General features: G+C 41.5%; 1 protein-coding gene across 1 annotated transcript in view; it reads left to right on the top strand.

Moving 5' to 3' along the window:
* Positions 1-5747: 5747 nt before the first annotated feature.
* LOC120553596 (semaphorin-3ab-like) overlaps positions 5748-25970 on the top strand; it is a 33809-nt gene continuing 13586 nt past the window's right edge. The window contains 4 exon segments of the mRNA XM_039792195.1: positions 5748-6436; positions 19245-19405; positions 20839-20901; positions 25117-25236. Coding sequence (XP_039648129.1) covers positions 6331-6436; positions 19245-19405; positions 20839-20901; positions 25117-25236 — 450 coding nt within the window. The 5' untranslated portion in view covers positions 5748-6330.

The raw sequence follows: 25970 nt of genomic DNA, 5'->3' as shown, positions 1-25970 counted from the left end.
CAAAGTTCTCAATGCTTCGGCGGTTCAGGCTAGCTTGTTTCAGCTACATACACATTCAATTACCATGAAAACATATCCCAGAGAAAGGTTGACTCCGGTAAACATGTGTTATTAATCCCTAGGTTCATTTTGCGCCGGAATTATCCTTTAACTGATGTAGACTTAAAGCAGAGAAAGAAGAAATATGTTTTTAGTTGTTATTTCAGTGTGGGCGACTAAGAAAATAATCAAAGTGAAACTAAATTTTCTTAACCTCATCTGAGTTAATGTGGACATGAAATAAACAAGGTTGCTTTTATTCTCATCATTACTACCAACAAATCCTAACCACGCAATTAGGTTATACTATAATTTCAGCGACCTCGCAGAGAAGCTAATGCTCTTTGAGAGATCTCTCAGAGGTTCTATTCACTGTGGGTGACTGTGGGTGTAGATGGGAGGCAGGGGTGAGGGAAAGCAGATTTCTCCAAGGCCTGTAAGCTCCCTGAATTTGGCCAAATAGAGGGAATAATGAGCTTCTCCACAGTCTCAACCCAACCCCGGACTTAAGTCCTCCCCCAACAAGCCTCCATTCACAAATGGCGTGTATTGCATTTACATATACATACGATTTAAAGGAATCCTTCAGGTCTTGGATTAGTCAACGTCCCCCTCACTTCAAGATTTCTTTGGTCCTTTCCGCATCAGTGGTGCCTCATGATGAGCTTCCCTTGGACTCATGAGTTTGAAGTCTTTCATCTTAGTCATTCATTTGTGACATCGTACTTGTTGTTCAGCTGCTCTGATTTAAAAAGCCTATTGGTTTAAATATAGTGTATATTGTTATAATTTACTTCAGAAGAAGACATTTACACCTCTACTCAGGACATGTTGCTCAACAAGTGCACACCAGCTGATGTCTGACAAAACAACTCCTCCGTCCTCCTCCCCCACACGAACGTCAGGAGGAAAATATCAGATTTTATGAATCAGTGTTACGTTTCAGTCAAATGTCCTTGCTTCCTGTAAACGGTTCCCGGATCAGCCTTGCACCACCGTCATCAAATGACTGGAGCGGACACATCTGTGTGAGGCAAAGCTCCACGGGAGACTTCCGTCACCAGAAGATGGATGGAAATGTATCAGCAATGAATAAATACGCCCAACAACTTCCCTTCATCCCTCCCTCATTGCAACAGATGTTATAGCTCGGTAGTGTTTTCTCTCCCATGGTGCAATGTGGTTCCAATTTTGTTTATTTATTCTCTCATTCCCGTACTTGTCTTGAGTGGATGCGGAAACTGCATGTGCACGCATGGAACTGCGTGTATGTATGCGTAGATGGAAGGCCCCTGCTAAAAGAGATTACCCAAGCACCGTCATGCACACGATGGGGTTGCGTGACCCCATTGTAAACCTGCAGGCCGACCTCTGACCTTCTGAGAAGCGATGAAATGGAGGGAAACCTCCCATTTCCCTCCGCCGGGGTTTGAAGGCAATTCTGGTTTAGAGGAAGCATTGTTAATGAGCTCTAGAATGGATTTTTAATGAAACCGCCACTTTGTTTGAAGAGTAAGAGTAGGGCAAAAAGAGCATGCAAGAGCCAAAACAGGTGTCAGCACTTGACTGGACAGATGATAAAATAGAGGGAGTATTTTATATTTTTTTGTGATTGTTAAGACTTTACTTAGAATGACGTCAAGGTGTGTGTCTTTAGTCACGTAACTGCCAGACCTTCTTTCTATCACGCTCCAGATGTCTTTCCTGTTAAAATTATCTCTTTTTCTGGTCTTTGGAAATATTAGAAACCTGAGTTGACACTTTGACATGCTGAGGGAGATGTACTTTCAGGCTTCATATAGTGTGATATATAGCTCATTGTACAGCTCTCACAGAGACACACAGGTTTACAGAGTTACAATAATGATGGCCTACACAGATGTTTTTTTTCTGTTTTTCTTTCCTTCCTATGCCTTTACATTCAGGCAAATGTTAAATTGTGAAATACTGCATGCGCAACTGGTGATTTATTAGGTGATCTTCCTTTTTTACAGTCAAATGTGTGTGACGAAAAAGTCCAGAGTTGCACAGTTATCTCCTTAACTTATGTACCTCCTCATAGCCTCCCTTTTGCAATAAACATAGTCAGTATAACTCACTCATGTGCTGATGTTTTACAGTTTCACTTTCCTCACTTGTCATCTGTTACTGCATCTTTTATGGTGTAATATGATCATTACATGTGCATACCTGCTCACACAAAGACACACTCACTCTAGACTCTTTGCCTTGGCCTGTTTTGCAGCTTTAAGGCTTGGTTTGGTCATAACACCCACTACTCGCTACTGTTCTTCCTGTCGCTTCGCCCGTCTTTCCTGACTATCTCCCACGTTTTCCTCATCCATGTTTCCTGGACATGTCATTTGCTGAGTAAGGGGTTGCTGTGTGACCTCACGTAACAGGGAGGTGGTGTTGAACAGGGAGTTAATAGGAAGAGGAACTCCACTGGCGTAAAGGAAGTGATGGCTGTCCGTACCTTGAACTTCGTATGTCATTTATCAAAACAGCAATTACTAATTCTGTGCTAGGAGTGGCAATGGCCTCAGGGACGTTGGGTCAGTTAGGAGGTGAGCAGACTGCTTTGTAGGCGTGTGCTAAAGAAGGGGAAAGGTCGAAGGGCAGTGTGTACAGGGTGGGACATTTCCGATGTTCTCTGTAAAACCGATATCCAGGGTCATGTTACCATAATCATTTTCTTAAACACACACACACAAACACACACACACACAGAACATTAACAGCGCTTCCCATACCACCGGATGAAGATACAGCATCAGTAACAGCACATTGACACTCGGCACACACACAGACCTGTTTGACACCTATCCGCTGTGTCCTCATAAGCAGGGTGTCTCATGTCCTCTTCTATTTTTACCGACAGGCGCTGAAAGCCTCTGGAAGCTCCTTCTCAATGGGCTTCTCATTCCACTGCCAGCGGCGTGTCACCATTTATTAAGTCGTCATTACTCAGGGCCACTCCAGGTGCTGGGGTGCTGGGGAGTTGTTACAAATAGATCAGCAAGGATAGGTCTGACTGTTGCTGCACTCCCTAAAGGGCAAGCCATAAAGGCATGTTAAAGAAATATCACAAAAAAAAACCCCCCCCTTTTTTTTTTTGGAGAAAGGTGGCTGACCGGAGCAGAGGAGAGAGGCAGAGGTCGATTGACAAAGGCTGAGTGCCAGAAGAGAGTACTTTCATGTGTCTGTCAACACATCTTTTTGTTTTGGGTAAACAGCTAAAAAGGCTGTTTAGACTAAAGGGGTGATGAGAGACAAGGACGTGGGCGCCATTGTAGTGGAAGTAAATGCACAATGGAAGACATGGATGCATGTAGGCACACATCAAGATTCATTCAGAACAACTTAAAACAGATAAAGGGTCAACATGACTAAGAAAAATCCTTCTTATTACACCCTGGGTCTTATTTTCATAGATTTAACCATAGTTTTTCATTAATTACAATGCACTCACTAAGTCAGTTGCTGAGATCTGGGAACATGGGGATATTGCAAAAAAGTCTGATGAGTCAAGAAAAACGGAAGTTAGACAATCAAATAGATTTTAAACAAGTCAACTGTTTAGCCAGATTATCTAAAACCCTTCATTTGGAGGTACACCTGAAATAAAATGCAGCTGAAATTCAGTATAATCCTTCATCACACAGGAAACTGGGTGCCCACAACTATGTTAAGTACAGTAGTAAACTAATGATCATCTTACCGTTTGACTTCATTTTCTCTTTTGTAGATAACTTTGGCTAAGACTTTTTAGTAATGATGCTGTGTTTCCAGATCTCAGCAGTTATCTCGGAGGGCACAATGTTATTTTTACCAATAGGACGGATAGCTAAAACTATTAAAATAATATCCAAGTTCCAATGAACTGGAAGTAGCCTTTAAGGACGGTGTTCCTTTAAGGATACAGATGTCCCACATTCAACTTTTCTTTTAACTTTTCCAGGAATGATTTAGGACACCAACAGTCCAGACTAAAAGAAAAGTATTTTATAGAACACACACACACAATCCCATTTCAAATATGCTTTACAATGTAGCAACAATAGTTTCAAAACACAAAGCACCGGTGGGAGTGCTGGAATATGAGGGTACCCTTATAGTACACACTCACTATACCAGCCCAATTCTCAGGTTGTTTTCTTTTAGTGTCTTGAGGTGTGTGAGTTGGCACATCAGCACTCCTTTTATCACCTCACCACTGCTATTTCACCCTCTGAGAGGAAGCAGGAGGTGCCCACTAACACACACACACACACACACACACACACACACACACACACACACACACACACACCTGCAGGGGCTAGCGGGGGTTGAGAGCACGGGGGAGTGTTGTTGACCTGCTCTGCTGATGTGAATGGCTTAACCAGATACAGGATCCGTCTCAGACTACACAGGTTAACTACCAGCATGTGTTCCCCAAAACCGGCAGTTTTCATCTGGATAAGTCAAAAACACACACTCTCAAAGTCTATACTCTCTGTGGGAAAATTGTGACTTGTAATTTATGTACAATACTCATACTTGACTCATAACTCTCTGAAAAATATGTAAATTCTGAACTCAAAAGAAGAGAGACAGGCCTTTTTAAGTAATCTTCCTTTCAATCTACTTTGTTGAGTTTGGAGAGTACATGATATGGCTATTATAGAAATTAGACACTCTTGCTCTGTCTTGCCTGGCCCTGATTTATTTCGCTCAACTTTTCCCAGGACGTCTTCATCCCTGTCATCCAGCCTGATTCTTTAAAACTCCCATACCCACTTCAATCCCATGTTTCAACCTAAATATCCTGAAAAAAATCTTAAATATTATCCGCAATGCATTGCAAATTTAAAGAGATAATGTGGAGGATCCTTTATTGGCCTTTCTCACCGGTACTGAACTCCTATATGTGAAAATGTTGTAACATAATTTCCTTCCAAATGATCTTCCTGTCAAAATCCTGAAGACACAATGTAAAAAAACACTCCTGTTTTCACATCTAATGTTAGCCTCTATTGGCAAACAAGTCTGAACATTTCTGGACGGCCCTTAAAGTGCTCAAAAAAATAATTACAAGTTTAAAAAAGTTCAGCATCTATAGTTCCATGACAAATGGGCAAACTATACTGAGGAGGACTGTGTAACCCTTTCCACATTTTTTATTTTTTTTTTACCATGGAACAACGTTAACCAGAAAAATGGCTCCTATAATTTTATAACCAAATCACGCACAGATTTAAGTTGAGGACGTGGACCTGAAGAGTGTAGTTTGCGTACATCCAAAATGTTTTACAGATGCTGACTCAAAAAATACAGATTAGTACAGATCTCTGTGAGATTGAAACGTTGCTTTATTAAATTTAGATTTTTTTTTTGAGCTATCAGTTTAGTGTGTCAATCCTTGATCTGACTTTTGCCTCAGGACATACAGTTGACCTGCAAATCAAGTGGCAGCAAACGCCTCGTTTGAGTTTTGCCGTAAGAGATATTAGCATAAAGGAAATGGAGAATTGATGACTAGCAAAAAAAGAAACGGAAGTGCGGAAGAGACAACACTATAAAAACCTAACCATCCACTATACTTCCTATCCAGTATGCTGGTTTCATCATTGCTCTCAAGTCATCCCGCCCCCCTTTCTCTCTCTCACCAGCACTCCCCTTCTCTCTCTCTCTCTCTCTCTCTCTCTCTCTCTCTCTCTCTCACTCAGCTGCTCTACTTCCCCTCCCTCTCTTCCCGTGGATGGTGTAGCTCTCTCTCTCTTTCTCTCTCTCCCTCGCAGTCTGGTGGAGCCGCACACAAGGATTAGAGGGTTGCTGTGAGTGTCTGCTCAAAGAGAAGAAGCCAGAAGACAGACAGAGATATAAAAAAAAAAAAAAAAAAAAGATTCTCCAGAAAAGGATAGCCTTACTATTGTGGATAAGTGATCTGATTTACCTTTACACAGGCTCTTCCTCTCATCTCACGCCAAGCTGAAGCCCTGCTGAGCCTTCACCTGGGGGAGAGCAGATAAGCCAAGGGACTATATAGCCTGGACCTCCACACAGGGAGCCATGTGAGTGGCACCCCTCCACCCACTTCACACTACAGAGGTCCCCCCACAGTCTGCTCTCAAAGCTGGGGAAACACAACCAGGATTTTGTTCCCCTCCGTGGAGCCTTCACTTTCAGGGCTTGCGTGGAGGGACTCTCCAGGCTCGGCGTACCCCAGCGGGAAACACTTATCTCTAGGCACTGGTCGGGGTGTGAGTGCCCCCTGGTCTGGAGGCCAGCCAGCAGCACTCCAGCACCATGGATTACCTGTTTGGGATTTTAGTGCTGCTCTGTGGGGCGGTGCAGCCGGGAAGAGGTGATGAGTCCAAGCACAACGTACCCAGACTAAAGCTGTCATACAAGGGTAAGCCCATTCTCTGTTCTCCCCTGACTCCAGGATATGGGACCGCGGTGGTTGCTGGTGCTTTTAACGTAGCTTGTCTAGTTTATTTTTCTTGCCCGTGGGTGCTCTTTCATGCTTTTCCTTTCATCCTTTCATCCATTCTTTCTTATGTTGAATATCCCTTTTTTCTCTTCTATTTCTGTGAATCTATTTCTGCCTCTCTATCCCTCTCATTCACTTTCTCCCTCTTGGTCTGTTCCTAGCATCAAACTCCCTGCTTAACCTTCTGTATTGCTCTCTCCCATTAACTCACTCCTTCCTTTTCACTCGCTCTGCCTGTCTCTTAGAATTGACTATTCTTCTTACAAATAGTCAGATTGGTTCCATATGCTGAGGAAGGGCTCTTGCCTTGAGTTAAATGTATATATTGGCCCCTGTACCAATTTTCCCCTTGTGCTGTCCCCTCCTGCTAGTACTGTACAGCCCTGTTAAGTGCTCCGAACATGCAGTGGAGCCTCTGTTTTAATGGCTTCTGTCCCAAAAACTCTGCTTCGGTCATGACACAGAGCCTTTCTTTAAGGGGCCATGCAGTTTTCCCAAATTCTCATTTACTATATCCTAAATGGATCCAACAGTTGTAGAGTTTTGTTTAAATGGAAAACTACATGCATGTTGATTTAATGTGTGCATTAAATAATCCATGTGCAGTAGACTATTGGGAGGGAATGAGAGGGAGTTTCGCGTGCCTTTTTATATCGTGCACGTGTAAGTTTTTGACGTATACAGCAAACATGTTATTCTCTCTCCTTCTGTGTTATTTTGAGGGGAGACTGCGGAGCGCCGGTTCTTCCTCTCCTCCTCTCTCTCTGTCTCTCTCTCTCTCTCTCTCTCTCTCTCTGTCTCGTCTCCTCTCTCACACCCTACACTAAATCAGGCTCTTTGTAATAGCAGACTTTTCATCTCAGCTAGAAATAACTGGCAACATTTTTGGCATATTTTGGGAAGTTTTTTTGCTTTTTAATGTCAGTGAGGGAGGCTATTGCGGTTCTTTGTCCTAAAACATGACCGAAAGTATATGGCTTGGAGTGTGGTCTCTCGATTCTTTATTTTAGTCCCGTTTCTCTCATAAAACATGCCCTCTTAAAATTTATGAACGGGCTAATTTGCCGTTGTTTAGCATCATCCTCTTGTGTGTTTGACTGTCACCCAAAGCTTTGGTTCCTCAGATAATTTCAATGTACGTTGAGGGAAAATTTCGCTGATGAAGAGGGTGAATGTGATGTTTGTCACTCTAATTCATTTTCTATCTTTAGCCGAGATGTTTTGGTATAACTTATGTTTAGAGGCCTGCTATATGACACGCTTTATTCTTTAGATGGAGTGCAAGTTGTAATTTTGGTATCGTATATTTTCCCTTCATCACCCTTTTAACTTCTTAGTGTGTATGGCGAATGTCTCTGTTCTAAATCTTTTGTAACATTTAATAAGCCTTTTTCAGCGTGTCCTGAGGGCACTGTGGTCTGGTGGCATATCAAGATAAAGGCTTTTAAAGGGCGATGACATGCATTTACCATGCGAACAAAATAAATCTGGAAAGAATCATAGTTGAACTTACCTGCTACAAGTCATCTTTTCCCTTGGGCTTCATCATGTCAGTTCACACAAAACAGAGCCTCTAGGCATGATGGGAAAATGGCATCCCTTCTTTACACAGCCATCTGTTTAAAGAATGTGAATATAGTTCCCTCCTGCCCCCTTTTGTGATCCTCTTCACTGTTGAGTCTGACAAGTGAACATGTTGCTGACAACAATACTAGACAAGAGATATGTCATCAAGCATCAAAGTCTGCATTGACTGACTGTACGAGTGATGGATGTGTATCGTCCAACCAATAGAGCAGGTCTGCAGGGAAAGAGTAGCCTGTCATGATGTGGATGTACTTTAGTGTATGTAAAATCTTTTTTTTTTTTTTTTTGCTAGCAGTACATCAAAGCCTTGTTGTTTATGTGTATGCGTGTGTGTGAATGTTCTTGCCACGTCTTGGTGTGAGGACTCGACACCCTCTCCTGTGATTGCCTCCCCTTAGACTGTAAGTGGTGTCTCGGTGTGCGAGTTTGTGTAGTGGTGTCTCGGTGTGCGAGTTTGTGTGTGTTTTAGCGAGGCAAAAATGTGTCGGGTCTGGCATGCGCCCATATAATTAGACACCTGGTTTTGTGCGTGTGCCCGTGCACGTATGCATAAGCTCACAAATCGGTATCTTTTATTGTGCTGTTGAATCGGTGTTTCTGCAGTTATGTGCGATTGCAAACTGCTGTCGGTTTCCACTGTTGTGTGTATTTCATTGTGTGAGTGAACATGGGATGTAAAGCCATCAGAGCGTATTGTGTGCCAATGTCTTTTGTGTGTCACTGCTCGACAGCGTCTGCGCTTGTGTCTCGGGCCCACAGGTGTCTGATGGCTCTCTTGATGCCTGTCAGGGGACGATTCTCGGTTAACACCCACACTGTGGCGGTTGGAGAGAGGAAGAGCGGGATGGAGGCATGGTGGGGGGTTACGGTGGAGGGGAGGAGATTTGCTTTTAACGAAGGAAAAGCTGGCAGACATACACTAGACGACTCGCATAAGGAAGGGAGGCTGGTCGTTAAGTGAAGTGTCACTCATCCCCTCTCCCTCCACGAAGGCGGCATAGTAATTAAGTCAAATAAACGACAAGGAGGAATCCTCCTGGGAAGGACAGTCAAATACACGCTGAGCAAAAGAGTATGCTGGGCCCTTGAGTGGGACGATCACACAAGCAGAGAGTGAAAGAGAGACTTAGGCCCAGGAGTAGGACCGTCGCAAGAACAAGGTGGGCCTGTGATTTGGGGCAGTCAAATAAACACTCAGCATGCAAGCAGGGTCCCGTGAAATCATTCTCAAATGAGTGCTGATGACACGCCTCCAGGGACTGATAGTCTTCTGCTGGAAAGGACAGGCGAACAACTGCAGAGTGAGCAGTTTGAGAGCGTAGAATGTCTGAGAAATGGAGGCAGGTAGATAAAATTACCCCTCGTGGGACGGCTGGCGCAGCAAGTGCAGAGTAAATGATTTCCCAGTGGGGTCAGTTAGACATCTCTCCCGGCTAAAGGGATCTGGCTTCATGGGGACAGAACTATGATCACAAGAGTTAATGATTTTCTCTTCTCCTTGAGACTAGCTTTTCAGGAACATACTGTAAGGAGAGGTAGACATAAGGTAAACTCAAGTCCAAGTTAAAATAATCTTTCTTAGCAAAGATATTACACATATTGTTATCTCTTCATCAAAGGCTAACTTGTTCAAACAACTGATAGAAACCAATGGTGTAATATTTAACGGAAACAAATGGCAACCTGATTTCCTACTGAAAGTGAGTCATCATAACCTAGAATTGCCTAGCAATGATGTAAAACAGTAGTGCTTTAATGTTGCGCAGTCAAGATTATTTAGTTCTGTTGCTGCACTTCCACAATACAGCAACCATCAATTGCTGATCAACAAACAATCACATTCCTGAGCACAATTCATCTATAGCACCCTCCAATACTCCAAGTAGCCATCAGGAGGAACACTGACCCCTAAAGGTCAGTCGTTGCACATACAGCACACAGTGAATACAAACATTATGGGGGAAGATCCACGATACTGCAAATCCTGGCCCTATTGTGCTCCCTAAAAAGGAGGCAGCGAGCGGCACTTTAATACTTAAAAGGCGACGTCAAACAACCTGATAATTACCCTCGGCATGGATAATTATGGAGCCTTCTGTATGACCTCCTAATGCCATCGCAGCCACCCCACACTGGCTGGATGGGTGGAACTGAGAAGGAAAGAGAGAGCGAGACTGAGAAAGAGACAGGGAATCTGGAATTGGCTTACAACCCTTCAAAATAGACACTTGGTGTGGAACCGCACTCAACGCAGTCTGGACTCAGCCCCATAATAAGTGTGTGCGTGTGTGTGTATGTGTTTGTGGGCGTGTCTGCCTATAAAAATATGGACTGTTTGTGGGTTTTTGCATGTGTGTTGGTTTATCAGTGTATCTTGTCTTTTCATTCTTTTATATGTGAATGAGTCTCTCTCTTGCTCTCCATTTCTCTCTGTTGTATCTGTCCATTCTGCGGGTTTGGGCTGACAGAGCGGATGTAGATAATTATAAGGTGTTCTCCCTACGCGCCAACTTTGGAGATGTCTGCCCCAGTCTGCCTCTCTCTCTCTCTCTCTCTCTCTCTCTCTCTTTCTCATCATTCTTTTCTTCCTACCCCATCCTCCCTCTCTTGCGGCTCAGTTGCTTCTCAAGGAACCACAACACCGCAGACCCTAAGTACAATCTTCAAGTAGGCTGTGTGTGTGTATGTGTGTGTGTGTGTGTGTGTGTGTGTGTGTGTAATTTCTTTTTTTTTTTTTGCTGGTCTCCTTTTCCTGTCTCTTTGATTGCTGCCCAGTTGATACATATCTTTTGGCTATCCTTCTTTTCAACTCTCTTTAGACACACACACACGCACACACACACACACAAACACACTGAACTACCGTCATCTTCGCTTCCACACAACCACATTCCAATAGTATAAACAAATGTTTTACCGTAGATTGCTTTTCAATTATGCCCCTATGTTACATCCGAATATATTCCATTTCCTCACACTGATTCACATACCTGACCACAAGTTGAAAGATCGTGTAATTAAGTGTGTGTAAGTGTGTATTTCTGTTGCCACACAAATAATTGTGCAATGACACAACGCACTTGCAAAACAAAAAAAGCCATTCATCAAGTCACCGAAAACTCTGTCACTTGTTTTCATTGAAGTTTTACACTTGCATACTAATACAGAGAGAGTGTGATCTTGTTCGTTGATGGGTTGTTTCATGCTGTACCTAACATATGGTATTGTATGTGATTAAAGCTAATAGAGGCAGGCTAAAGGAGCGATTAGAGTGTGTTGTCATTACCCATGTTGCAATATTGGTACAATCTATGAGTTTTATGAATTTTCAATTGCATGTGTCTGTAGTTTGCTGTCCAAGTTGGTGTGTGTTTTGGAATGCTGTGCATTTCCCCAGTGTTCATTAAAGGTTCCCTAATTACAGTACTATTTTCTTAGGAAACCTTTATTTAAACCGAAACGATTATCAAAAACAAACTGGATGTGTGCTCATATGCCACAATAGGATGTATTGTCAGTGCAGTGTGTGTTTGCTCAAAGATTAATGAGGAAATGTGTGTGTTCAGTGTACATTTTTGTCTGTGTGTACATAAGCACTGTATGGCACGCAGGAAAAATACCCTCCGCCTTTGCATCTGTGTTTGGGATGTAGGCTTGGGTTACAACGTGGTGCAGATTGCTGAACCACGGGTATGAATGAGTCCCGCCACCTGCTAAGTCTCGTCAGTCAGATGGAGAAAGGGTGCACCATTCAATCTGAACAGAGTCGTGTTACAAATGAGGGGGACATCTCTGCAGAAAGACTGATAGACAACAGACGGACACGAAGACGAAGACGGGAGCGGCAGAGAAACAGAAATGTTAAATAAGTAGAGAAAGTAGAGTGTGTAATGACTTTTTGTACAGGATTGATGCTACTAAGGATGTGCCCTGATTTATAATATTATATCCACTATTAGAGATTTTAATCCAACTTTACCACGCCAATCATCAAAATACCCCAACAAAATAAAAAATTTTTAATCGATTTGAAATACTAGTGCCTTTAAATCTCAATGTGGAATAATATTTTTCTTTCTTACCCTCAGACTTGTTATTTGTTATAAATACCAGAAGCATCATGATACATAATTTCCAACCTTGTAAAACATTAATCTTGACTTTATATAATTTAAGAATTTGGGATTTTGTCAATTATCATTTTCTAGTGCAAATGCATTTGATGAAATTGCAGACACTGTTCTCATTTATTGCACAAGACCTGATTTTGTTACACCTTAAATAATGGTGTGCAGAGCTAAAACGTGCATCTGTGCCTGTGGATTTGTGTTCGAGTGTCTCTCTCGCATCGACGTGTTTGCTGTCACAGTTTTCCAGGGACACATTCTGATCTGTAGCCCTGCCTCATTAATTTCTAATAAAATGGCAGAGCTGACATTCAGCTACACGGTACAGCTGACAGGCTGCACTAACAGGCAGTGGCTCCAGACATGACCACGCTAACCACAGCCTGGTTCCTCTCAAAGTCCATCCATCAAACTGCCTCACAATAACACTATATCCCTCTCTCTGCACAGCTTTGCAGAGGAGTGATATGTGTGTGTGTGTGTGTGTGTGTGTGTGTGTGTGTGTGTGTGTGTGTGTGTCTCTGTGCGCGTGTGTGTGCGTGTGGATCCACATGGCACATTTTTGTGTGTTTGTACATATTCAAACTAGTTTGTGTCGATAACCCTATCTGCATACAAAAGCAAATGTGTATATTTGTAAGTGTGTATGTGTGTGTTTTTCCTTAAAAGTATTACGAACCAGAGAGGCTGAGCAGCCTGGTAACAGTGAGCATTTAGTGGTGTGTGAGTGGGATTTCTGCGGTAGGCATGGCCAGGCCTCTAGCCGTCTGTGGTCACAGCGCTGGTGGAAAACCGCTCTCTGTGGTCCAGCCCTCCAACAACATGAGGAGACACACATTAATGGAATGGTTCCATAATCAACTGCTTTTGTTATGTGTGTGTGTGTGTGTGTGTGTGTGTTTTTTTATTTATTCTGCACTTATGATTCTGCCTTAGTTTGGCTTCATTATCCTCTATTTTGTTGTCTCTACTTGTCATTCATTAGGTTGCTTTCTCTACTTTTCTTCTCCTGTATACTTTGGTCTTATGATTAGTATCCCCCCTCACTCGCTTGTCTTTCTACCTCGATGTTGTGCGGTGACGCGGAAGTCTAACATTTGGGTTGAGAGAGATGAATGGTGCTGTATGGTGAAATTCAACACATACTTAGACTACTCATACAGATTCTTGTGGTTTGGGATGTGGTCACGTTTTCCTTGTTAGTCCCTCTGATACATATCCTATGGTTTAACATACTCTGAGTCACATTCACGGGACAGAATATGGTATTAAAAGGTCCCATAAGGCACAGTACTTGACAATGAATTATGGCTGTGAGTCACTTTGGTTGATAAATTTAAAATTAACTTTCTATTTCAACTGAAACCGTGTTTTGTAGAACTGGAATCAAAAGAAAACACACTCATTCTTTCTGAAAAGTAATATCACTATGGCTTCAACAGCAAACTTCTCACATATTTAGTGCGGCTGTAATGAATAGTCAATCAACACACTTTGTTCATGCGCACATTCTCTGTTCCTTTGGATTAAAACACACACGCGAGCTCTTCTTAATCGTAGAGTTCACGGCACTGTGTAAGGTAGCACATTTCCTGTCAGAGCTGTCACTCGGCTGCACCTGAATGAGAAATTCAACGGCCCAGGTTGTGTTAAACAGACGGGTCACCATGGAAACCAACCCACACCTGCTTCTGTGCTTAGAAAGAGAGAGAAAGGGAGCGAGTAAGAGCGGGGAGGTGAACTTTTGATGCTTGTGTGGATATCCTTGAGCTTAGGATAATATTTGAACACTTTGTTAAGCAAAGCTCTCAGCAAATTTCCATGGGGCGGCTGTCTCGTCTTTTTTTCTGACACCTGTGTTTTGTGGCCGAGGCCATCACGAGAGCAGGAAAAACGTACACCGCACCACACACAGAGAAAAAAGGAAGAATTCAGAGGCAGGGTTGGGAAAGAAAGAGAGATTGAAATGCCAAACCAAACCACTGGAGATATTACAGTACTGTGTGTATTTGCTTTTCTAAAGCTAGCCTTGTATTTAAAAGATAAATGTGTAATTCTCTGCGCCAGTTCCTTTTGCTGCTTTAGCTGCAATTTTCTTTTTTTTCCCCTGTCTGTCAATTGAGTAAATCTTTAGTAATACACAGACACAGACTTACACACTCTCAGAAACCACAGAAACATGCCTTTTTGGGTCTAAGTCGCACACCTTTTGCCAACTGCAGATGAATAAGAAAGCTGTGTCAACCAAGAGGAAATGAACAACTAAAATGTGGTATTGGCATTGACATCACTTTTTTACTTTTCGAAAAAAAAACTCTCCTCTTGTTGAGCCTTCACTGTATATATGCACAAGAGATACACTTAACAGTGTTGCATTAGTTTGATGGAATATTACTCATCTGTTGAATCTTGAGTCAAGTGTTTTTCTCCGTCAGGCTTTTATGTTTAATGTCACTCAAACAAACACTCACAGCAGTGGCGCGTACACACATTCAGATAAACATAATTTAATGCCCTGTCGCCTTTCTTTCATGCAATTTCATTATTCCGCTATTGCGTGGCATGTAGGCGTCTAAAGCGCCTGCCTGTTTGGAGAATGGGGGAGTGAAGAGTACTCCACAGACAATTGCACTTGAATTTTGAATGTAGCTCTCTTTTTTTCCTCCGGGGCTTTTTAAGACAAGAGCCAGGTTATTTTCCATAATGGAGTATGACAGAGGGACAAATGATAATTTATCTGAATGAATTTGCTAGTTGTAAGGGGTGTCCTTGAATATATAGCATGTGTTTTTATGCATGGAGCGAATATGAAAATGAAGACAAGTAACCTCAGTTTAGTTAGTACATATATATGATTAGCATATATAACATATGATACAACTTCCATCTTTCAACCATATGTTAACACTAAACTACAAATTGAGCCAAGGCAACAATTTCACCATATCTGCAATGCATGTGTGTCCACATGTTTGCATCTCTGTGTGCTTGCATGTGTTGCTGCATGTATGTCTGTGGCTTTTTTTTTGTATAGGCCACTGTGTCCGGATGTGTGTACTTTAATGTGTAAAAGACAGAATGTGCGAGTGAAAAAGAGCAGACAGAGGATGTGTGTAACAAGAGAAAGTGTGATGGAAGTGAACTGAACAGAGAGTGTGTAGCTATGTGTGTGCGTGTTTGAAGTGAGTGTAATGCGTACAGTATGTACGCACGAGTATATGTGTTTAAATGTCTCTGTGTATCTTATGGCCAGTGTAAGCAGACTGGTTTTGGTGAGGAGGGCACGTGGCATGTCTGTGCACACATACATGAGAATAGGTGTCTTTTAATTTAATGTGTGTGTATGTTGGGGGGGGTGCGGGGCCAGGGAGTGTGTTCGAGGTGGAAGCTGCTGAGTGCGCTCACTGTTGGACTAGTCCATGCTGCATAAGCAGAAATACTGATTGTATTACAACTTAGTCTGGGAAGTATGTGTGCGTGTGTGTGTTCAGGGATAATTGATGCGGTGTAAACATTTAGGTCAATACTTATATATGCATGTCAGTTTAAGCGTTTAGAGTGCAGTGAATTCATGTTGAACCTGCTTTGCCTGTGTGTGTGTGTGTGTGTGTGTGTGTGTGTGTGTGTGTGTGTGCGTGCGTGCGTGTGTGTGTTATTCTATGCTTGTCTTTTGCTTGGTTACTGTATTTTGTATGAGCCGTGCTGTGCGCTCTGTATCTGCCCATGCTCCCATTTCCAAACGAGCGTGTCTGTGTTTAGGTTAGAGGTCCTTAGGTGCTCACGCCCAGTTCCTCCGATTCTCCAAACCACAGCAGATCCCAGCTCAGATAAAGCCTCTCTGTGTATATTTGTGTGCGCAGGCCACCGTGTCTTTGTCAGAGATCGCCACGTGTTGAAATACACAAGTGTGTTTTTTCTTCTTTGGTCCATCTGGGGGAAACCTTTCGTGACGGACCATTTTGCACCACATTCCCAGCTCCTGGGTTCAGCTCCAACCTCTCACAGGTTGTTACATATCGAGCCAAGATGGCAGTGAAGTGGAGTTAAGAAAAGTCTCTCCTAAGGCTATTGTTATTTGTCTTCTGTCATTATTTTCTCCCTTTTTATTTTTTTCTAATCTTTTATTAGCCTAAAACTGTTTGTTTTTCCATTTCATTCCCATTTTTATCCCTACCTTGGCTTTCTGCCACATCCATTTCTTTTTCCGTTACTTCATAGTTAAAACATAAGAGGACCTCCCCTGGCGTTCTGTCGACTGGAAATCACATTTCCTTACTACCCTCCTCTAAGTCATTTCCTTACCCTGCGATGTCATGTCCAATTGGTAAACTGAGAAAAAAGGGCTCTCTGATTGGCTACCACATGATAACGAAATGGCTCCAAGTCTGACGACAAATCTTATCTTCAATATTTAATGTCTTGTCATCGTAATTTGAGTCTTGTAGCGGTGCCTTCCTGTGGTAGCAGACTAACGAGTGTGTATAAATGCGAATGCCAGGATGTTGGTGTGCATGGAAAGGCCAGTGTAGGAAAAAAGATACCTACACACACACACACACACACACACACACACACACACACACTGAAACCCACACACATACGCTCAACCCATCTGTGGTACACTACAAATTCCCACACAACCACACATCCACAGACCTCCATTCATGCCCACACCCACCCACTCCATTTCCTCAGCCCCAAACCGAAATCCAACTGACGCAGATGAGCTGCAACCATCTTTATTAGGTGACGACCGCTCCCTCTCACAGTCCTCATCCACCCCACTGGTACTCGACACACATACATGGTTGACACACCACTTCCTCCATCTCCCCTTCCATCAATCCCTTTTTTTTTATGTAGACACAGATGTCCAAGATCTTACACACTGTGAGTGGGCGCAGATGGCTCCTATAGCAGCCTGTCAATCAGAGCTTTGTGGTGAGAGCAGGGAGATCACAATCCACCGGACTGTGTGTGTGTGTGTGTGTGTGTGTGTGTGTGTTGCGCGCGTGCATGTCTGTGTGCATGCGTGTGTGTGTTTATATATGTATGTATGTACAGTATATATATATATACAGTATGTGTTTATGTGCATATGTGTGCTGGTTTCTATATTGTGTGCCCAAGTGTCTCTATGTCTATGTTACATGGTGACACTGATGATGATGGATGATGTAGTATGATAGTGAGACTTATGTATTAGAAGACTCTACCTGTGGTGAAAATATAAAGCACATGTTATGTATCCATTGGTCCAACCAGAGGCAGATGGTTAAGGGGTTAATTAAATTTCTATTCATTTCATTGTAAACCAAATGTTACTGTTATTATAATAATAAATCAGAGAAACCCATGGCCTACTCTTGATTGTCAAACTGCAATTGTGCGAGCTGCTTTTCAGTTAGCTAAAGATATTCCATTGTTTTGCTCTTAATTATAATTAAAGACAGATGTTTTTATAGACATTTGGTCAAATTGAGCTCTCCACAGTAGACATACCGTATGTAGTAATTACATGATGTGAAGGGAAAGAAAATGAAAGAATGAAATGTCTTTATAAACAGCAGTATGTATAGTTTAAATTGTAGTAGCCTACTTTAATATTGCTTAATCCATATCTTATTTTTACAATTACTTGATTATTCGCTTAGTCTACAAAATGTTTGGAATAGTGGAAAAGGCCTGTTACAATTTCCTAAACCTTAAGGTTTCCAAATAAATATATTATTTAAAATTGATAAATATATTCAATAAATATTTTCAGTGCTATTAAACAGAGAAACACAGCAAATTCTCACATTTAAGAAGCTGGAACTAAAGAATGTTACTTGATAATTGAATTTTTTTTTTGATCATCTAATTAAATCATGGATCAATTGTTTGAGATTATTAATACAGACTGAAAGAAGATAGATATTCTAGGTCTTTCATGTTTTCACTAAACATTTCCTGGTTACACTATTACCATCCATGGCTGTTGACATGTGGTATGCTAATGCAAAATGATATATGATTATAAATGAACTGTTTTGCCTGACTTGTGCTGTGACACATGAGGATCACTGAAATCAAATTCAATCAGGGGGTTAACTTGGTCTCAGGGAGGGAGGGTGGATCTTTGTTAATGAAATATCAGAGTTGATGGAACTCATGTTTGGTGGTTAAAAGTTAACTGACTGTCAGAGGTCTGGCTGGACTCCGGCCCATACGTAAAATCTTGTGCTGGTTTCCATTTAGCTTGTTGGTATATACTTAAAGACATAAACACTGTGCAGAAATCCATGTGTAGTCACACACTCTTCAATGTTGATTTACATAATAACCCATTAACAGCTACATGCCACACACACACCCACACATACTTACGCACAGTATCTCCCCATGGTTCTGACTCTATATGAATTATTTAACCAATCACATGGCTGAACAGTCTGAGCTGTGTCCCTGATTGGGGCATGCTGTGTTCTCTTCAAATGTCTCACGCTATACCTGACTGACATGTGTCTGTATGTAAGAGTGTGCAAATGTGTGTGTGTGTGTGGAAAAGCAGTTAAGGAAACGTGAACAAAAGTTACTGATTTCATACAACAGGGCATTTTGATGGAGGACGCACTAATATTTTCAAATAAACCAGGTTTTATACACTTCATCCAATATTCATTATTTTTCGATGCAGATACATTAAAGCTTTGACACATGCCTATCATCATACAGCGAGAAACAGTTTAGTGTTTGAGTGTAAAAATGAAGTGTTCAACTACTGACTCATATATTTAGTATGAATAGTTGTGCTTTCATACAATATTTAATATAAACGTTTTTTCCTGCAAATGTATTTTTTTACACCATGTAGTCCACACTTTTAGTTTACTAACTTCCCTTTTTATGACTGAGTAAATGTGGGGTATGTTTCCTAATTTTCAAGCTGTTCGTTAATCAATATTTTAGTCTTTTGTTAGTCATTCCCAATACATGATCAACACCAACTCCTTCTCCTCTGTCTCTTCCAGAGATGTTAGAGACCAGTAACCTCGTCACCTTCAATGGCTTGGCCAACAGCTCGAGCTACGATGCTTTCCTATTGGATGAGGAGCGAGGGAGACTACTGGTCGGAGCCGAGGACCACATCTTCTCATTCGACCTCGTCAACATTAACAGAGACCACAAACAGGTCAAATTCATATGTACTCGTCTTTATTTTGGTTACAGTTTGGGTATAGTTTGTGTGAGAGTTGAATGCAGTTGTGTTCTTTTGGTCCAGGTTGCACGTGTTATTTGAGCTCTTCGCTTGTCTTCTCTTCTCTCCCTACTGCTCCCTCTGGAGTTCATTACACCACCTCTTTCTTCCTTTCCCTTCATTCCTCCCACTGTCTGTCTTGGTCCAGACATGGCTGTCCATAATTCCATTACTCCACCTGGACTAGGTTAACAGTCTTTTTATCAGATTCGGGCTGCTATCATGGACACACAAGACTGACACAGACTTGCCTGCAGGCTGCAGAGAGCTGAGCAGGGGAATGAAAGTGCTGAAAAATACATAGTCAATGCAGAGAGGGAGAGTGTGTCTCTGAATTCTTTTTGCCCTTGGCTCGGATGTGTATTTTTTTTTCTTCTTTTTCGCTCTTTTGTTCTGATCTTTGCATCATTATCAGATAAACACCAAAAAGCAGTGATTAAGCAAATCTAATGTAATTACCCTGAAATGTGCAGTGCAGATTCCCCAGATAGGGAAACTCAGCTGATCTAGAGAGGAGATAAAGTCTAGGAACAGAATAAGGAATGTGTGTGTAGTGCATTTACATAATAATGCATGTGCATACATTTCCTTTGTCTTTCCACATCTGTGTGGCCACCAGCAAAACAAGTGGGCTCAATCGCACCCAATGTCTGAGTATGTAATCATTCCCTTACACTTGTACACTCATATGCACTATGTGTGTTTATAATTCATGTGACACCAGGGGCCACAAATAGATGCGCATTGAGGACAGTACAAAGCCAGTATTTATTTAATATAATGAGTCCTATCTTTTCCAAAACAAAGAAGCAAAACCCTGCTCCCTCTTCGTATTTGAAGTAAAAAATGATAACCATATGCTCAGGATTTGAACAGCAGAAAGGAGTTTCACTTTTTAAATGCCATAATTTGAACCAGAACTCATATTTAGACAAGTGTAAAGGGCAATACAGTATTCATACGTGTTCCTACATGCTGTATCTTATCCAATTTCCATAAACACAGCACATTTTTAACTCAATTTGTTTCTCCTTATTTTGATTTACAGTATGAGTCACATAAACCCATTACCTTCTCCACTTTCATGCAGTCATTATACAATTATCAATAAAGCCATCCCTTATTTATCATATGCACATGCAACACTCATGGTATGGCCAGGGATATAGAGTGAAATAAGCAAGTCACTGAATTAGGAATTGTCAAAATAAAGCCTGACAAATACAAAGTCATTCTCCTGGAATTACACAAATCTGGATTTCCTCTGATTCACTGCATTGACTCACCGCCTTCCTTGTTTCATGAAACAACATGTAAATCTCTGCTCTCCAGCATATTATGACTTTGTCTTTCTCTCATTTGCACAGATTGCGTGGCCTGCCACCCCCTCTAAGAGGGATGAATGCAAGTGGGCAGGGAAAGACCTTGGGGTAAGTCCAAATTCACGATGGCATCATCGTTTGTGCGCTTTCCTACATTTTTTTCTTCTATTGTTACACAAATTATATGTCTGTCCTGCGTCCGTGTAATTTTACAAATTTCTCTGGAATGCATGTTTTTGTTGCAGCGATTGAAGCATACTGTAGGAGAGGTACCAGCACCCGTACAAATACAAGACCACTGTAGAAAAAAGAAATTAGCTCACATAAAAGTGATAGTACGTGTTCCATCTCACCACAACTAAACGCACTGTGCGACAGATGTTCGGTCACAGTAAGGTGTACACTGTGTCCCAATGGCACGAGGACAACCATGCATTACCTCAGAGGTTATTTGCTGCTGTGACGTTTAATGTCGGGAGTATGTTTATGTTTGAGCCTCAGAGTGTGCGCATGGGTGCATATTTATGTGGGAGTGTATTGTTTGAGTTCTCATTATCTGGCATGGAGTATTAGCTCACATGTGCACAAGTTTGCTGAACACATACTATATGCCACCGATTTTGTTAGTGTGCACGGTGGTGTTAGTGTGTGTGTTATCTCTGGGTTGCTCTTTGGTTAGGCCCTCTCCGTGTTGTATCTGATCTTAATTTCATGGCTGGATGAGTCTGGAGTGCAGCGGCTGCAGGGTTTTAGGATTATCCAGAATTGCATAGTCATTTTAAATCACAGAGGTTTTTACTGGGGTCTAACTCACCGCCAGCTCTTTGGGGTTTTTCGCACAAACACAAAGTCGCAACCACACAAGAAGCACTACACCTTTGCTCCCTCACACAGTGGAAAGTGAATATATCTGGCAGCAAAAAAGCACACAAAACACAATGATGAGGTATTTGCATGCTGTGAAAATGTTTACCCTTGAAAATGAGGCGGTGAGAGCGGAGACGGAGTGCAACATGGAGAGGCCTTGATTAGGACATTACTAAAGCATTCAGAGCTCCCAAAGTGATGCATTTCTCCAAACCACAATTTACAGCCACAGAACAAATGTAACAGCTGCCCCCCTCCTTGGCAGGATGAGTGTGTAACGCGGCCCAGGTTGTTGCATTTGATTCAGCGAACAAAAGGTTCAGATGGAGTGTAGATTCACGATTTCCTAGAACTGCCTGATGTCATTTCTGATTATTTTCCAGCTATTACAGATAGTAAAATAAAAATAAAAGTGATCCTACTTTTCCCATAAATGTCACCTATTCAGTAAGAGACCTCAGCATAATCTCAAAATTCACTCAACTTATCCAAATATATACAAACCCACATACAAATCTGTCCACCCATTTCTCCCATGGAAAGTCATCATCGATGCCCAGTCCAAAGAGAGTCATTAGTTTGATCCAATAATGACTCATTTATCCTCTGTGGGTGTTGTGGTTTTCCCATAATGACATGGTTTGTGATCAGGGAAACCATTTTTCACCTGGGGGGAGAAGACAGAGCCGCATGTATGAGTGGCATGCATAACTAACGTCTGTCAGTGTTTATGTGCAACCTACCTACCGCATAGCTACAGTAATATGTCCACGTAACTCGAAGACAGCCATGTAAAATCATAAACAGAGCTGACATTGGCAGCGATTTTAGGAGTTGGTGAAATGCATATAATAAGGTTGTGAGAATGATGTGGACATAGCTCCCCCTTTTTAACAGTTGAAAACACAGAGGGTAAAGACATTAACTTACGAATAGACACACAAACGTGCAGGGTTGAGGTCAGGCACAAGAAATCAAGTTTAGTCTTCCTGTTACTGAAATGTGGAACATTGTTGGGACAGTGGGTTAATGATAACACTCACAGTTTAAAGGTGTCATATGCTTCAATAAACTCTGGTCAGTTAGAAACTACCACCACGCTACAGTTTTGTATTACAACAAGTTAAAGTGATGGTTCGGAGTAATTCACCCTAGGGTCCTTTGCACCATGACCTCGAGCCAAACACCCCCCCAGAAGCTTTTTTCACCTGGGTCTAACATTGGGCGAGTTAGCGTAGAGTAGCGTTAGCCGCTGAATAGCTTAGCGCGGGGCTAATGGACCCACGTTTGTATCTCTTCAATGACCCCACTAATAATGCCCGAAATGATACCAAAGGTCTACACTAGTATATATAGGTTATGCTCTCATAAAACGATGGATTGGAAAGTTTGTAAGTACACCAGAAGTTTATGTAAATAACACTTGCCTGCTGGCTTCTGCTCTCTGCTGTTGTTGTTGTTGCTGCTGTGAGACGAGTGCTTACCCAGCTAACAATAGGGACATCTACAAATTACAACACCGAAAAGAGATGCAACAAAAATATTTTTTAATTTAACTTATTTTTTTGTAGTAAGTGCTGTAATATAACTAGTAGGAGACAAGTAATAATTGAGGTAAGTTTGGAGACATTACCTTATTTAATCATTAAATTAATACATATTTTTGTTGTATCTCTTTTCGGTGTAGTAATTTATAGACGGCCCTAAGCACTCGTCTAACTGCAGGTAGCAGCAGCAGCAGCAGCAGCAACAGAGAGCAGAAGAGAGCAGGCAAGTGTTCATAAACTTCTGGTGTACTTACAAACTTTCCAATCCATCGTTTTATGAGAGCATAACCTATATATACTAGTGTATATACTCATTTAAGAGATACAAACGTGGGTCCATTAGCCCCTGCGCTAAGCTACTCAGCGGCTAACGCTACTCTATGCTAACTCTCCCAGTGTTAGACCCAGGTGAAAAAAGCTTCTGGGGGGGTGTTTGGCTCGAGGTCATGGTGCAAAGGACCCTAGGGTAAATTACTCCGAACCATCACTTTAATACTTTGACATCAAATTAAAATCAGATTTTATATTAAAGAAATGTTTGGGCATAAAGACATTTTGGTAAATACGTATGCTTATATGAGATTTAGACTAGAAGATCAACCATTCTCATGTCTGTACGTTCAATTTGAGGCTGGCAGCTGGTTAGCGTAGCTTAGCATAGAGTGAAAACAGGGGAAAACAGCTAGCCTGGCTCTGTCCAAAGGCAACACTCTCCATCTAATCTCCTTTCTTGTTTGTTTAATCACACAAAAACCAAAGTACAAGTGGTTTATGCGCGGGACTATTTCATGGCCCGGTGCAATGACTATCCAGCACGCTGTTTCCCCCTCCTTTCAAAATATCAAACTCTTCCTTCAGGCAGATTACTGAGCAGGGAAACGTAAGAGCTTAAACATGAGTTTCTTCCTTTCTGAATAATAGCAGGAAATTTAGATTTTTGGAAAAGCTTTGCAGTGTGAGATCCCAGAGTCAATCTGATGATGCGCTGGAAAATGTCATCACTCAAACCTGAACTCAGTGAAGCCTCAAATCCATTTATGTCTCATATGAGGGACATCATCAAATCATCAAACTGAAATGTCCGTGAGGTTTGGAAGCTTGAAGAGTTGAAGGAAGGAAGAAAGAAGGGTAATTTGGCCATCTGCATGTAATGTGATGTGTGTGCTGCATTTCCAAATCCCCAAGCAAATGTCTACTTATTTGGTGGGTGAATATTAAGCATGTATTTATAATAAGGCAACCCCCAGACTAATCACTTAAACACGTGCCCAAATCAACTCCTCGAGGCTGCTAATAACCCGCCTACATTAACCAATCCCGTTGATTAGCACTCTAATAAACAGTCTCACACCCCTGGGACTATCATTATGTATTTGAGAGCCAACCCAAACACCCTCAGTAAATTCAAACATATGGATCATTACAGATCTGAGGTAGATTTGCCTGATTTGACGCACAGGTGGGATTTCCTTGAAGGAGACCCAGTTTCATAAGTATTTTCCAATCCAACTGGAAAGTCCCTGCTTTAAAGGGAATTCCAACAGAGCTTTTCTCTATTCTCCATTATTCTCTGCTTCCTATTGTCTCTATTTTCAATTGAATCACAGCAGCACTTTTCTGTATTAAAATTGTCAACGTTATTTTCATAAGGGATAAAACTTAATTCAAACTTGATGGCTTTTTTGAAGTTAATGCTGCCATATGCAATCTCTTTCATAAAAATCCCCTGAAGTTTCAGATGCTTTGCAAGACTATATAATATACTATGCTGGTAGGATTACTACATAAACAGAGTAGGGTATTGCACACACAAAATGTATTTGAATCTCTTCACCAGATGTAATTCTCACTGTATGAAATTATACATTGGTTGGAGTTTTTGATGTCTCATGTCTCATTTCTTTTCCAGAAAGAGTGTTCTAACTTCATCCGGGTCCTCCAGCCCTACAACCAGACCCACATGTACATCTGTGGCACAGGAGCCTTCCACCCCATCTGTTCTTTTCTAGAAATGGGCAAAAGAGCAGAGGTAATACATTGGGTGCATTAATGTTGGTTCACCAAATGCTGTGTTTTTTTTTCTTCTAAATGTTTAATCAGTTATATATATGCAAAATGTAATTTAGATCTCAATTGAGCATTCATTAATAAGTCATGAAATGTGACACCAGTTCGATAGTAAACTAATGAAAGAGAAAGTACCATATTATTTCCCCTTAAAATAATCTGTCCACAGCAACTACACTGGCTGCACTGATAACACACACACACACACACACATTTTTTTTTCTGTCAAGCACAGCAGAAACCATTTCCCTCATTGATTATTTTCTCATCGATGTTTTCTTTTGTGTGAAGAAGTGGAAAATAAGTGGTCACTACATGGTTTGACTTATTAATTAAGCTACCTCTTCCCTACATAAAAGTGTAATCAGTCATCTTGATAAAGGTCTACAGGTTAATCAATGTACCAGCATGGGTTCTGCAGTCCGACAATGGGGAGGGGAATGACTGTTTGCACCATGCAGGTTTTGAGTATAGAGGACCCTGCATGAGTTCACTTGAGTTTAAAGTAGTGTTGTCAGTAAGTGATTTAAAGAAAACTAAGTTGGGTCTGTCTTTTGTCACTTTTCTTTTGATATATTCAAAGAGTGTGAGGGTGCGCTGTGCTTTTGCTACATGATCCTACTTTATTCCCCATCATTTATTTTTGTTGAGCGGTTGCATAAATTATTGTTCTTCTGTAAGCAAAGTAGAAGAAGT

The sequence above is a fragment of the Perca fluviatilis genome, chromosome 23 (genome assembly GCF_010015445.1).
Source record: "Perca fluviatilis chromosome 23, GENO_Pfluv_1.0, whole genome shotgun sequence".
In the NCBI taxonomy this organism is placed as follows: domain Eukaryota; kingdom Metazoa; phylum Chordata; class Actinopteri; order Perciformes; family Percidae; genus Perca; species Perca fluviatilis.
This window is presented reverse-complemented; position numbering and strand designations above follow the sequence as displayed.